At 41.0% G+C, this 14,030-nt stretch overlaps 2 protein-coding genes across 8 annotated transcripts in view; one reads left to right on the plus strand and one right to left on the minus strand.

The window, feature by feature from the left end:
• The first annotated feature begins 691 nt into the window (after positions 1-691).
• On the plus strand, positions 692-7,744 carry LOC115103202 (olfactomedin-like protein 2B). The gene is given in 9 exon segments (XM_029623966.2): positions 692-1,168; positions 2,186-2,449; positions 2,711-2,818; positions 3,291-3,356; positions 3,359-3,478; positions 3,966-4,161; positions 4,403-4,894; positions 5,084-5,260; positions 5,431-7,744. Coding segments are annotated over 9 exon segments (2,193 nt in total). The 5' UTR covers positions 692-997; the 3' UTR covers positions 6,030-7,744.
• Positions 7,745-7,763: 19 nt separating this feature from the next.
• Positions 7,764-14,030, minus strand: part of LOC115103203 (cyclic AMP-dependent transcription factor ATF-6 alpha-like) — a 48,172-nt gene continuing 41,905 nt past the window's right edge. For all 7 annotated transcript variants that reach the window (XM_065005835.1, XM_065005834.1, XM_065005832.1 and 4 more), the window contains one exon: positions 7,764-8,964. In XM_065005835.1, the coding sequence (XP_064861907.1) occupies positions 8,774-8,964 (191 nt within the window). In that variant the 3' untranslated portion in view covers positions 7,764-8,773. The remainder of the gene's footprint in view (positions 8,965-14,030) is intronic.

A 14,030-nucleotide genomic window follows, 5' to 3' on the forward strand; every position in this document is an offset into this window, starting at 1 on the left:
AAGTAAAACATACCATATTGGCCTTTGTGTTCATACTTTAGGCATTTGGGTACAATATTCTGCATTAGAAAAGTTCACTTATAGTCCACCTACTGATCTAAGGAACAATTGCAAGACCTGTGGCCTGTGTATCAAGACCACTATACCAGTAAATAACTGCTGAACAGTTATGACAGGATCCACTCTGTGAGGGAAATGCACATTATTATGAAATACACTATGTATCATGGCTGTTCACTCTAAATAATATATAACGGATAATACTCATTTATCTTTGATCCCACATTGCTGTAATGGTGGGAGAATAATGTCCATCACATAAACCGACGATGACAGAAATAATCCCCTAGATGGCGCTATCGGGTAAATTTGGGGCTCACATTTTCTCATTATTTCAACCCCAAATAGCCTATTCTAAAATTGTGTCAGATTTATGAGCTTCATTCTGCAGTCCATCAAATAATATCACCTATAATAATACCCTACTGGTCGGGAATTCTATAGCAAACATTTACCAATGGCCAGAAGAGGCATTTATACAACTATAGAGTTAAGAAGAAGGAACATTAATGACCAAATATTATGTTTGAAAACGATTGTTTAATCTCTTGTAACATTCTGTGAGACAGACTGCACCCTGTATCCAATAATGATAAAGTCCGTCCCACCTATCCATAACCAACCATTAGAACGTTCACTTGCCTGTTCATTCACCTCCAACCATCAACAGGGGTCATACCTATCACTTACAGCGAGGGCAACACAATCATTTCCACAATCATTTTCAGGACTCTAAATACATCTCGGAATAACTTCCATTGCGAGATCATATTTTTTGGTATTTTATCATGGACATCTTATTATAACATTTCAATATTCCTTATTACAACATTTGAATATTTTAAACTACTTTATTATTTTTTAAATTCGCTGCAGAGAGTTTCAAATACATCATTTTTTGATTAGCAATTTATCAATTGTGCACCTGGTTTAGGAGATGGCGTCTAGGTTGCAGATATTGCTCTTGTTGTGGTGTGCGGTCGCTCTCACTTGGGCACAAGTTGCATTCAGCGACGTAATGGATAATGGAATAAAAGACGAACTAGAACAGACCGACGGACCACTGCTAGATGATGAGATGGAAAACCAGGAGAACGTTTTAACTCAGGTATTTACGACCTTCCTCGGTATTTGTAACAGGATCGATTAGATAAAGCCTAATTTTACGCACAGCCCATACCTATCTAAAGCCAAGTGCGACAGTTAATGAGAATAACTAAGAGGAAGAATAATGTAATTTCCCCAAGCATTTTCATTCCGTTTAGTTTAGGATATTAATAATTGCCACTTCATGGTCTATGAATCTTGGCCTTGGAAAGTTGACCTATTACGTTGAGCACTTATCATGCGTACTTACGCATGCACACCGAGCGTTGTCATTTTAGTATATAGTTACTTTAGTTTTAAAATGTTCTCCTAAATGTGAAATATGTTCGTAAGACAAAAATATTTTTCATACCCATCTAAAGAGTTCAAAAGCAGTATTTTATGCTACATTTTCTACATTAGTCGATTTCAATGTGCAATGTGCATAAAATATTTGGTATCAGAGAGATGGTAGTGATAAATGTATACATGCTCATTAATATCCTATGTTGATCCATCCTATAAGTAACTGCACCAGAGGAGGCTGGTGGGAGGAGCTATATGAGGACGGGCTCATTGTAGTGGCTGGATTGGGACAGGAACAAAGAGAATTTATCAAACCAACATGTTTGACTCAGTTCCATTTATTCCATTCCATTCCAAGGGAAAGGGGATACCTAGTCTGACTAGGTAACTTAATGCCTTGAACTGAAATGTGTCTTCAGCTTTAACCTCTGAATCAGAGAGGTGCAGGGGCTTCCTTAATCAACATCCACAGCGCCCAGGAAACAGTGGGTTAACTGCCTTGCTCAGAGGCAGAATGACAGATTTTTACCAGCTCAGGGATTCGATCCAGCAACATTTCGGTTACTGACCCAATGCTCTAACCACTAGGCTGTCCTCCTACATCTCCTTCCACCAGCCTCCACTGAACTGACCCAATGCATGTGTCAATGCCTTGTGTCTGTGTAAATTGTGAAACGGTGTGCTCCTAAATTGGTGGACTACCCATGCTCTACCCATCTCTTCTCAATTATAGCTGCTGGGAGATTATGACAAAGTGAAAACGCTGTCCGAAGGCTCAGACTGTCGCTGTAAATGTGTGGTCAGACCGCTGAGCAGAAGTGCCTGCCGGCGGATAGAGGAGGGCGCCGCTAAGCCCCAAGACTTTTACACAGTGGAGACCCAATCGGGGCCCAGTTGTAAAAAGTGTGCCTGTATAGCCCCGCCCTCTGCTCTGAATCCCTGCGAGGGAGATTACAGGTTCAAGAAGCTGCAGGAGGCGGGGAAAGATGACATCAAGGTAAAAACATAAGCGCCTGCATCTTAGGACAAAGAACACTACACTGGTCCATCATAAAATAACCCATAGGCTTTGTCAAACAATGAGTTAGCCAGGTCCCTTTGCAATGGAATATTTCCTCAAACTTTATTTGATCTGAATGAAAATGTCCACATCTGTGATTGAAAACATGTGGTTGAAAACAGTGTGAGACAGGACTAGACATGTACATGTACGTTATCAAAAATGTACTGCAATGATTCTGATCTCTTTCTCTTACAGCTCTCAACAGTAATGGAGTTACTGGAGGGAGCGTTTTACGGGATGGATCTATTAAAGTTGCACTCAGTTACAACCAAACTCCTCAACCGGGTTGACAATATAGAAAAGGTTTGTTATCTGACACTCATAGGCATTTCAGAATGGGCAGTCATAACTTGCATAGCTTACAGCAGGGTTCCCTAACTGCTGGCCCGAGGGTGATTATATTTTGGGGGGAAGGGCATAAAAGACTGTAAAAACACCAACAAATCAGCTCCAAGTGATTTTCGTTTTGGAAATCTGTTCCAAATTATTCACACACATGATAGCGAGATATATTTGATCATATACAAATGTAAGCAAGGTTTGAAATTATTATGTTTTAGTTATTTTAGTTATTATGTTTTATATTATAGCTGTTGGTGCTCCATGAGGTCAATTTGCAGTCTACAAGTTATTTGTAATAATGTTCCAGCCCCTTGACCATCCGCTCAAGAAAATAATCTGCCCCCGGTTGCATCTAGTCGATGAGCCCTGCCTTAGAGTCTATGGTCATGGTACTGGCTTCTCACCATTTTGCTTTGTCTCTGTGGGTGTCCAGACCTTTTCTTGTAACCACACGGAGAAGGATAAAGTGAGTATGAGGAGCCCCTCTAGTGAGGAAAAGGAGAGAGAGAGGAGAGAGAGAAGGAGAGAAGAGCCCAGCAGTGGATGGAAAAGAGAAAACGTCTGACTGAGCTGGAGCCGTCCCTGCAGAAGGATACAGCTGCAGCTTATGCTAACACAGAGGTAAGACGCACACACATACACACACAAAGTCTATGCTAACCAAGGCAGTCAGTCTCTTTGGACTTGTAGTGGAAACGTTGGCAAGACATTAAGGTAGCCAGTAGCCTGGCGCTGTCTTTAATACAGTGTGGCAGGATCAAAACCAGTCTGCTTTTTGGACTACAACAGTTTCCAGATGTCTCAGAAAACAATGAATTTTCTTCAGACTTCAGAGTATTTGACAATAAATTACTTTCTTACTTTGAACCTCGACTGCATACATTTTCAGAAAAACAATATGTTCAAAACCATAGCATTTGTTTCTGTAGCCTAGTATTACAATTTAAAATCAGAAACAGAAAACTTTACTGCCATGCGACAAACGGCTGCTAAGAACTTATTGTAACTAAAAATCAACAGGTATAGTATGTAGTACAGTTGTCTCACTAAAAGCTTTACGATAACACAATGGTAACGTTTGGTCCTTTGTGATTGGATCCTCCTATAGAAGAAGTATGAGGAGCGCTACATTGGGGCCAAGGGCCAGGGGACCACCAGGCCCATGCTGAAGAGGAGCCAGCAGCAAAACAGGGAGGAGCCCCAGAGGCCCCTGAAAGGCAAGGTGGGACTCAACGGCATGGTCATCAGAGGAGTGACTTTCTACAAGGCCAACACGGTGGACGATGGAGCCGCTGAGGAGCTCAGTAAGTCCATTAAAATACTGGACATATACTAGAACAACTAACATAGCAGTGGTCTATCCAGTTCAGAACATACAGCACATCTTCCTAGGGATTTTAGTGTTGTCGACGGCTTCTTTTTGGGGGTCTCTATATTGGGTCTGTGCCTATAGACATGTTTTGATCTGGGGTTTAATATGAGATTGGAGAGGCTTCCTGAGTATATTGGTGTACTGTAGATGATGCTTGTGATGCTCATTCAAAGCCCTGAGCGGTGATGGTTCCATGGACCTGCTCATCGATGACCAGCTCCTGAGACCCACCCAGCCCAGACCTGTAGCAGGCACCCCGACACCAACATCGCAAGACAGGAAGTGGAACCCAGACAACCAGGCCACTCGTGCCTCCAAAACAGCCCCTAGTCCCCAAGGGAATCCCACCACATCTGCCCCTAGAGCTACCGAGACACCATCAACCACTGTCTTCATCCCGACCACAACCATTCCAACCACAACTACGACCGCAGCAACCATCACTACTGCAAAGGTTGCGACAAGCGCAAGCACCACTCAACCAGTGGCCACTACGAAACCTGAAACCTTGTCTGTTTTGACCACGTCTCTAACCGCTGCAGTGCGACAGGTCAACAGCACCACAGCCCCACCCAGCAAGGTGACTGGTGCACCCAAACCCAAGCATCACATCAGCTGGACAGAGGGCCACTCAGAGGTCCCCTCGGCGATCCCTAAAGTCCCTGGTAAAAAATATCTTTGGTTGATCAGATTTTTCATTTTCCAAAGTAAAATTCTAATTTGATGCTGAAAAAGGCATGATTTGTATTATACACTACATTGATATTTTTGGGAGGGAAATAGTGTTATTTGTTTGATCGTTAAATACCTGAGGGGAGTACAGATGAACTTTATCTCTGTATGTTTACTTACAGGCATGTGCAAAGACACTCTGGCCTCCATCTCGGACCCGGTGACCCATAACACTTACGGCCGGAAGGAAGGGGCCTGGATGAAGGACCCAAAAGGCAACGGAAATGTTATATATGTCACCAACTACTACTACGGTAACCACCTACTGGAATTCCACGACATGGACAACTTCAAACAAGGTATTTTCACAATAGAATAGTCTCAAAGCCAAGTAACTGCTTTGGTTCTAGGTGCCATGATTACGAGACAGACATGGCAATAGATTCATGTAATGGTGTCATTTGATTTGTGCAATGTGTGCTGCTCAGTATTGAATATTTTATTATTTCTCTGGTCTGTTTCCTGTCAGGACACTTCACCAATTCCTACAAGCTACCGTACAACTGGATCGGCACAGGCCACGTGGTGTACAACGGAGCTTTCTATTACAACCGCGCCTTCTCCCGTGACATCATCAAGTTCGACCTGCATCTGCTCTACGTGGCGGCCTGGACGACGCTGCACGATGCCGTGTTAGAGGAGGAGGACGCCTCCTGGAGGTGGCGAGGACACTCAGATATCGACTTTGCGGTGGATGAGAGCGGCCTGTGGTTAGTGTACCCTGCTCTGGATGAGGAGGGCTTCCATCAGGAAGTAATCATCCTAAGCCGTGTGAACCCGACCGACCTCAGCCTCCAGAGTACGTTCAGAACGGGCCTGAGGAGACACTTCTACGGAAACTCCTTTATCATTTGTGGTGTCCTGTATGCAGTGGACAACTACGAACGCACCCACGCCAATATATCCTACGCCTTCGATACGCACACACACACCCAGATGATCCCCAGAATACCTTTCACAAACAACTACACATACACGACGCAAATCGACTACAACCCCAAGGACAAAAAGCTGTACGCATGGGACAACGGTCACCAGGTGACCTACAATGTTATATTTGCATATTAAAAAGCAGACGAGTAGTGATCCATATAATAAAGGGACAAGCACTTTTTTGTATTAAAGATCCTAAATATATACACTACCATTCAAAAGTTTAAGAACACCTACTCATTCAAGGGTTTTTCTTTATTTGTACTATTTTCTACATTGTAGAATAATAGTGAAGATATCAAAACTATGAAATAACACATATGGAATCATGTAGTAACCAAAAAAGTGTTAAACAAATCAAAATATATTTTTTATTTGAGATTCTTCAATTAGCCACCCTTTGCCTGGATGACAGCTTTGCACACTCTATTTTAACCAGCTTCACCTGGAATGCTTTTCCAACAGTCTTGAAGGAGATTCCACATATGCTGAGCACTTGTTGGCTGCTTTTCCTAGACTTTGCAGTCCGACCCATCGCAAACCATCTAAATTAGGTTGAGGTCGGGGGATTATGGAGGCCAGGTCATCAAATGCAGCACTCCATCACTCTCCTTCTTGGTCAAATAGCCCTTACACAGCCTGGAGGTGTCCTGTTGAAAAACAAATGATAGTCCCAGTAAGTCCAAACCAGATGGGATGGCGTATCGCTGCAGAATGCTGTGTTAGCCATGCTGGTTAAGTGTGCCTTGAATTCTAAATAAATCCCAGACAGTGTCACTAGCAAAGCATCCCCACACCATAACACCTCCTCCTCCATGCTTCATGGTGGGAAATACACATGTGGAGATCATCCGTTCACCCACACCGCGTCTCACAAAGACACAGCGGTTGGAACCAAAAATCTCTAATTTGGACTCCTGGCCAAAGGACAAATTTCCAGCAATCTAATGTCCATTCCTCATGTTTCTTGGCCCAAGCAAGTCTCTTCTTTTATTGGTGTCCTTTAGTGGTTTCTTTGCAGCAATTCAATCATGAAGGCCTGATTCACAGTCTACTCTGAACAGTTGATGTTGAGATGTGTCTGTGCATTTATTTGAGCTGCAATTTCAGAGGCTGGTAACTCTAATGAACTTATCCTCTGCAGGCAGAGGTAACTGGTTATTCCTTTCCTGTGGTGGTCCTCGTGAGAGCCAGTTTCATATCGCTTGATGGTTTTTGTGACTGATTGGCTCAAACGCATTAAGAAGGAAAGAAATTCCACAAATTAACGTTTAACAAATCACACCTGTTAATTGAAATGCATTCCAGTTGACTACCTCATGAAGCTGCTTGAGAGAATGCCAAGAGTGTGCAAAGCTGTCAAAGGCAACGGGTGGCTATTTGAAGAATCTCAAATATAAAATATATTTTGATTTGTTTGGTTACTACATGTCTTATTTCATAGTTTTGTCTTCACTATTATTCTACAATGTTGAAAAAATATATTAAAAAAATAAAGCAAAACCCTTGAATGAGTAGGTGTTCTCAAACTTTTGAACGGTAGTGTACATTTGATGTCTTAGTGGATTGTAGATCAGTCTACAGGGCCATTGTGTTTTGCACTTTATAATCTCTGTTGCTCTGTTTGTGTTTTATTTCTCAAAATGTCTCCCATTTTGTCCCGACACGTTATTGTATTTTTATATTTAATGGTCACCGTTTTTAACTGCCCAAATGGCAGCAGGCAAGATCATTCAGCGAAGTAAGACACGGTTATTTCTTACTGCTTGTTAGAAGTTTAAAAAGTGTATGTTGTGTATACTGTAATTTAAAATGAAGCTTTTAATAAAATAAATGCCTTCAAACATGAATGCTGACACACACTAGTCATCAGTATTAGAACATGTTACTGTCCATGGTTTTATTTCTGAAAAACTCTGAAAACCATGACAAACCATTAAGCAACTCAAACAAAACAAATTCATTTTTACACCCAAAATGTACACTTTTCTGAAAATAATGGCCACATCATACCTTACATCATGTTTGTGTGATACTGCTACTGCACAAAAATAACATCATACCTTACATCATGTTTGTGTGATACTGCTACTGCACAAAAATAATATCCATTCAACTGAACCACACTTGCACTTGACCCCCCACCCCTTTCTAGCTGACTTTCCTGATAACTACTGAGGAAAGCATACTTACTATGTCTCTGATATGTGGTTGTCCCACCTAGCCATCTTAAGATGAATGCACAAACTGTACGTTGATCTGGATAAGAACATCTACTAAATTACAAAAATGTAAATGTATTGCTTACATTGTTTGGGATTTTAGTAAGTCATTTTGTTCACTCAACATGGCTTCATAAAAAGTAAGAATCATAACTCCACCAGATATGTCTATTAACAACTTTAATATATGTGAAAAGGATCTTGTGAACGTGGCTTGGTTCCATCAATAGGGTCCAGAATCAATTACTGTTTTGTATAAAGGTATTAGGTTACATTTGGTAAAATTATGGCTCAATTAAAAGAGCGCAATAGCTGTAGGGTCAAGACAGTGAAGGAATTTTTTGAAGGGGTTACACAGGGTTCAACATTAAGTCCCATATTTATTCTAACAAATGACCTTGATGCCTGCATTGGCAGCCTGTCAATTTAACATAAACCAGATGCTCTAAACCAAGCAATATGGAGGCAAACAGTTGCTGGACAACTTCTTTATAAGTCTTGATAGATTTATAACATCGGAGGTACAAGGACTTGTGAAATGTGAAAGACAGAGGATGTGCGAAATTGATGCAGAACATTTCCAGAGAGGATACAACAGAGCTACATTTATTGTCACAGTTTATCAATATATCAAAATGTTGGCTAAATTATAGGCTTTCAGATTGGCAGGTATATATTCAGTGCAGAGTCTGATAGAACACCAACCGATGCTGCAGCCTGGAAGTCAGTGGTGTTGGCACGTAGGAACTCTGGGATGCTGGAGGTTTTGATGTGGAGGATCTTGGTGTCCATGACCTCACAGTCAATCTGCATCATCACCTCAAATTTGTCATCCTTGATGACAGAGTCTGTAATGAAATACAATAAGTAAAAAAATATGGTTAAAATCTAAATGATATTAAGTCATCTTGGGTCAAGACATCCAATGAGGATCTCGAGGGGATCCCCTTCTAGTGTCTCTCTGTGAGGATAGCTAATTCCAAATGGTGGAAGTATTTGCGTCAGACCAACCATAAATTAAACTATGTGAACATGAGAAAATGTGTTGGTCTGTCAAGACAACACAGTGAAATGGCTTATTTCAAATCATGAGAACGAAAATACTCAATTACACTTAATTATCCTCCACATACAATGCAGCCTTCAACTGAGGCCAATTGGTTATGACAGTTACCCAAAAGGCCACTCTGCATTCTTGCACCGTATGTTGTAGCCCAGAAGAGTGATTCTGAGGACAAAACTATGGTAAATCTTCTATTCAAGTAGTGAGGAATATCAAACTGATTTCTACATATGGAAGCTATTTATGGGAAGAACATGTCTTTCTAAACAACCACACTCTGTGGCTGGGGAAAATTACAACCTACCATTACAATCACCTGGCAATTATATGCAGCCACCACTATGCCTCTCCAAGGATATTATCTAATGATATGTAATAAGCATAGCATATCCTTTCAACAAAGCCATAAGCACATCAAACAAATTCCTCTCTGGCATCCACTTCTGCACCGCAAAAAAAACTGAAAACAAAAGAAACCGAGACGGTGGTAACAAAAGAAACCGAGACGGTGGTAACAAAAGAAACCGAGACGGTGGTAACAAAAGAAACCGAGACGGTGGTAACAAAAGAAACCGAGACGGTGGTAACAAAAGAAACCGAGACGGTGGTAACAAAAGAAACCAAGACGGTGGTAACAAGAGAAACAGAGATAAAGAAATAAACCAAAAGCATTCCCATGACAGGACTGCATTGTATTCCACCAACGCCTCTATCCCACTCTCTCTCTTCTCCTCATAATCACTCTAAAGCTGTAATCTAGATATTGTCACCCATCTATGAAATTGCATAATAGCAGATCCAAAACATGTTGGCTAATGTTATGGGATCTAATGGCCTAGACCTTAAACAAAGAAGTTAATGATGAATCTTTCCCTACAAAAACAAGCCAAACTTCAGAATTATATGTCTGGATTCAGAGAAAGCAAAACTGCTATCAACAAGCAGTCAGCATAAAGTTTGGTTTTGTAGGATGATGCATGTTTGCATAACAAACTTGATCCATAAGACTCAGGAAACAGGTCTTGGAATGTTTCAGGACCATTAACAGTGTGAGGCGGGTAAGAGCAGCCTCTGCAATGTTCTGTACTGGCGGGCCTCTGGGACCCACTAAAGTATGTTTACAGGGGCCTGGCTCAAGGCCATAATGGCGAGGCTCCTGCACTGAAGGGAGCCGATCCCCAGAGGTGTCCAGGGAAGGAGGTTTTCCTTTGGCCGGTGGCGCTTGTCTGTAAGGGCTGAGCTCTGAAAGACAGTATTGGTGTGGAATGAACGAACCATGATAATAACTCCAAAGCATGGTGGTCTCACAGCATTTAGTGCTGAGCATAGAGCCTTTATGAGAAACGGACGCTATGAGAAACATCAGACGCTTAAATTCTCAAGTGCAGTGGTTGCTTTGTAATCTGGAATTTTCACACTTCATCTACCCTTTTTTTTAAACGGTTAAATGCTAATCATAGTACATAGTATGGAAATACTTACTAGCTTAAAATACATACACTTGAAGTCGGAGGTTTACATGAACTAGTTTTAATTACTCGAACCTAAGTGTTCCAACCACTCCACACATTTCTTGTTAACAAACTATAGTTTTGGCAAGTCGGTTTGGACATCGACTTTGTGCATGACACAAGTAATTGTTCCAATAATTGTTAAGACAGATCATTTCACTTATAATTCACTGTATCACAATTACAGTGGGTCAGAAGTTTACATACACTAAGTTGACTGTGCCTTTAGAAACAGCTTGGAGAATTCCAGAAATTGATGTCGTCATGGCTTTAGAAGCTTCTGATAGGCTAATTGACATCATTTGAGTCAATTGGAGGAGGTTTATCTGTGGATGTATTTCAAGGCCTACCTTCACACTCAGTGCCTCTTTGCTTGAAATCATGAGAAAATCAAAAAGAAATCAGCCAAGACCTTGGGAAAAGAATTGTAGACCTCCACAAGTCTGGTTCACCCTTGGGAGCAATTTCCAAACGCCTGAAGGTAACAGGTTCATCTGTACAAACAACAGTACGCAAGTATAAACACCATGTGACCACACAGCCCTCATACCGCTCAGGAAGGAGACACGTTCTGTCTCCTAGAGATGAACGTACTTTGGTGCAAAAAGTGTAAATCAATCCCAGAACAACAGCAAAGGACCTTGTGAAGATGCTGGAGGAAACAGGTACAAAAGTATCTATATCCACAGTAAAACGAGTCCTACATCAACACAACCTGAAGGCCATTCAGCAAGGAAGAAGCCACTGCTCCAAAACCTCCATAAAAAAGCCAGACTACAGTTTTCAACTACACATGGGGACAAAGATTGTACTTTTTGGAGAAATGTCTTCTGGTCTGACGAAACAAAAATAGAACTGTTTGGCCATAATGACCATCTTTATGTTTGGAGGAAAAAGGGGGATGCTTGCAAGCCGAAGAACACCATTCCAACCGTGAAGCACAGGGGTGGCAGCATCATGTTGTGGGGGTGCATTGCTGCAGGAGGAACTGGTGCACTTCACAAAATAGATGGCATCATGAGGGAGGAAAATGATGTGGATATATTGAAGCAACATCTCAAGACATCAGTCAGGAAGTTAAAGCTTGGTCGCAAATGGACAATGACCCCAAGCATACTTCCAAAGTTGTGGAAAAATGGCTTAAGGACAACAAAGTCAAGGTATTGTGTGGCCATCACAAAGCCATGACCTCAATCCTATAGATTGGGCAGAACTGAAAAAGCATGTGCGAGCAAGGAGGCATACAAACCTGACTCAGTTACACCAGCTCTGTCAGGAGGAATGGGCCAAAACTCACCCAACTTATTCTGGGAAGCATGTGGAAGGCTACCCGAAACATTTGACCCGAGTTAAACAATTTAAAGGCAATGCTACCAAATACTAATTGAGTGTATGTAAACTTCTGACCCACTGGGAATGTGATGAAAGAAATTAGAGCTGAAATAAATAATTCTCTACTATTATTCTGACATTTCACTTTATTAAAATAAAGTGGTGATCCTAATTGACCTAAAACAGGGAGTTAACTTGGATTAAATGTTAGGAATTGTGAAAAACTGAGTTTAAATGTACTTGGCTAAGGTGTATGTAAACTCCCGACTTCAACTGTACCTGCAACTGTATTCAAGGTTTAACCTCTTCAACCTATGGGGGCGCTATGTCATTATTGGATAAAAACGTGCCCGTTTTAAGCGCAATATTTTGTCACGAAAAGATGCTCGACTATGCATATAATTGGCAGCTTTGGAAAGAAAACACTGACGTTTTCAAAACTGCAAAGATATTATCTGTGAGTGCCACAGAACTGATGCTACAGGCGAAACCAAGATGAAACCTCAAACAGGAAATGAGCAGAATTTTTGAGGCTCTGTTTCCCATCGTCTCCTTATATGGCTGTGAATGTGTGATGAATGAACCTAAGCTCTCTGCCGTTCGTCCAAGATGTCTGCAGCATTGTGACGTATTTGTAGGCATATCATTGGAAGATTGGCCATAAGAGACTACATTTGCCAGGGGTCCGCCCGGTGTCCTTTGTCTAAATTGTTGCGTAATCTTCAGCTGCATGCATTTTGACATGCGATTCAGAGGGGAAAGGACACTTCCACGAACCATATATCATCGAAGAGATATGTGAAAAACACCTTGAGGATTGGTTCTAAACAACGTTTGCCATGTTTCAGTCGATATTATGGAGTTAATTTGGAAAAAAGTTCGGCGTTTGGATAACTGAATTTTCGTTTTTTTTTGGTAGCCAAACGTGACGCACCAAACGGACCGATTTCTCCTGCACAAATAATCTTTCAGGAAAACTGAACATTTGCTATCTAACAGAGTCTCCTCATTGAAAAGTTCTTCAAAGGTAAATTATTTATTTGAATGTTTTTCTGTTTTTTGTGAAAATGTTGCCTGCTGATGCTAACGCTAAATGCTAATGCTAAATGCTAGTTTTGCTATGGTTGAGAAGCATATTTTTGAAAATCTGAGATGACAGTGTTGTTAAAAAAGGCTAAGCTTGAGAGCTAGCATATTGATTTCATTTCATTTGCGATTTTCATGAATAGTTAACGTTGTGTTATGCTAATGAGCTTGCGGATAGATTTACACAATCCTGGATACAGGTTTTTTTAGTAGCTAAACGTGACGCACAAAACGGACCGATTTCTCCTGCACAAATAATCTTTCAGGAAAACTGAACATTTGCTATCTAACTGAGAGTCTCCTCATTGAAAACATCCGAAGTTCTTCAAAGGTAAATGATTTTATTTGAATGGTTTTCTGGTTTTTGTGAAAATGTTGCCTGCTGAATGCTAACGCTAAATGCTAATGCTAGCTATCAATACTGTTACACAAATGCTAGTTTTGCTATGGTTGAGAAGCATATTTTTGAAAATCCGAGATGACAGTGTTGTTAACAAAAGGCTACGCTTGAGAGCTAGCATATTCATTTAATTTCATTGGCGATTTTCATGAATAGTTAACGTTGCGTTATGGTAATGAGCTTGAGGCTGTATTCACGATCCCGGATCCGGGATGGCTCGCCACAAGAAGTTAAAAGGGCTTCTAAATGTGTAATTTCCACTTCCAAATTTCTGATTTGATTTGCCCTAAAAACAAATGTATCAACCCTACAACAATTTTCATGAATTAGAATCCACAGAATAATTCACATTTCTTGCTGCTGCAGACTAATTATCCTGCCATGAGAAACTGGTCAAATGAAGATCCTACATACGTAGTATAAGCCAACTCGTATTTTCAAACTATTTATCTGGCTCCCCCAGACAAGCTCTTCTCGAAAGCTTAACCCTCCCCTGCTACTGGAGAGACAGTAAATCACCTA

The sequence above is a fragment of the Oncorhynchus nerka genome, linkage group LG20 (genome assembly GCF_034236695.1).
Source record: "Oncorhynchus nerka isolate Pitt River linkage group LG20, Oner_Uvic_2.0, whole genome shotgun sequence".
In the NCBI taxonomy this organism is placed as follows: Eukaryota; Metazoa; Chordata; class Actinopteri; order Salmoniformes; family Salmonidae; genus Oncorhynchus; species Oncorhynchus nerka.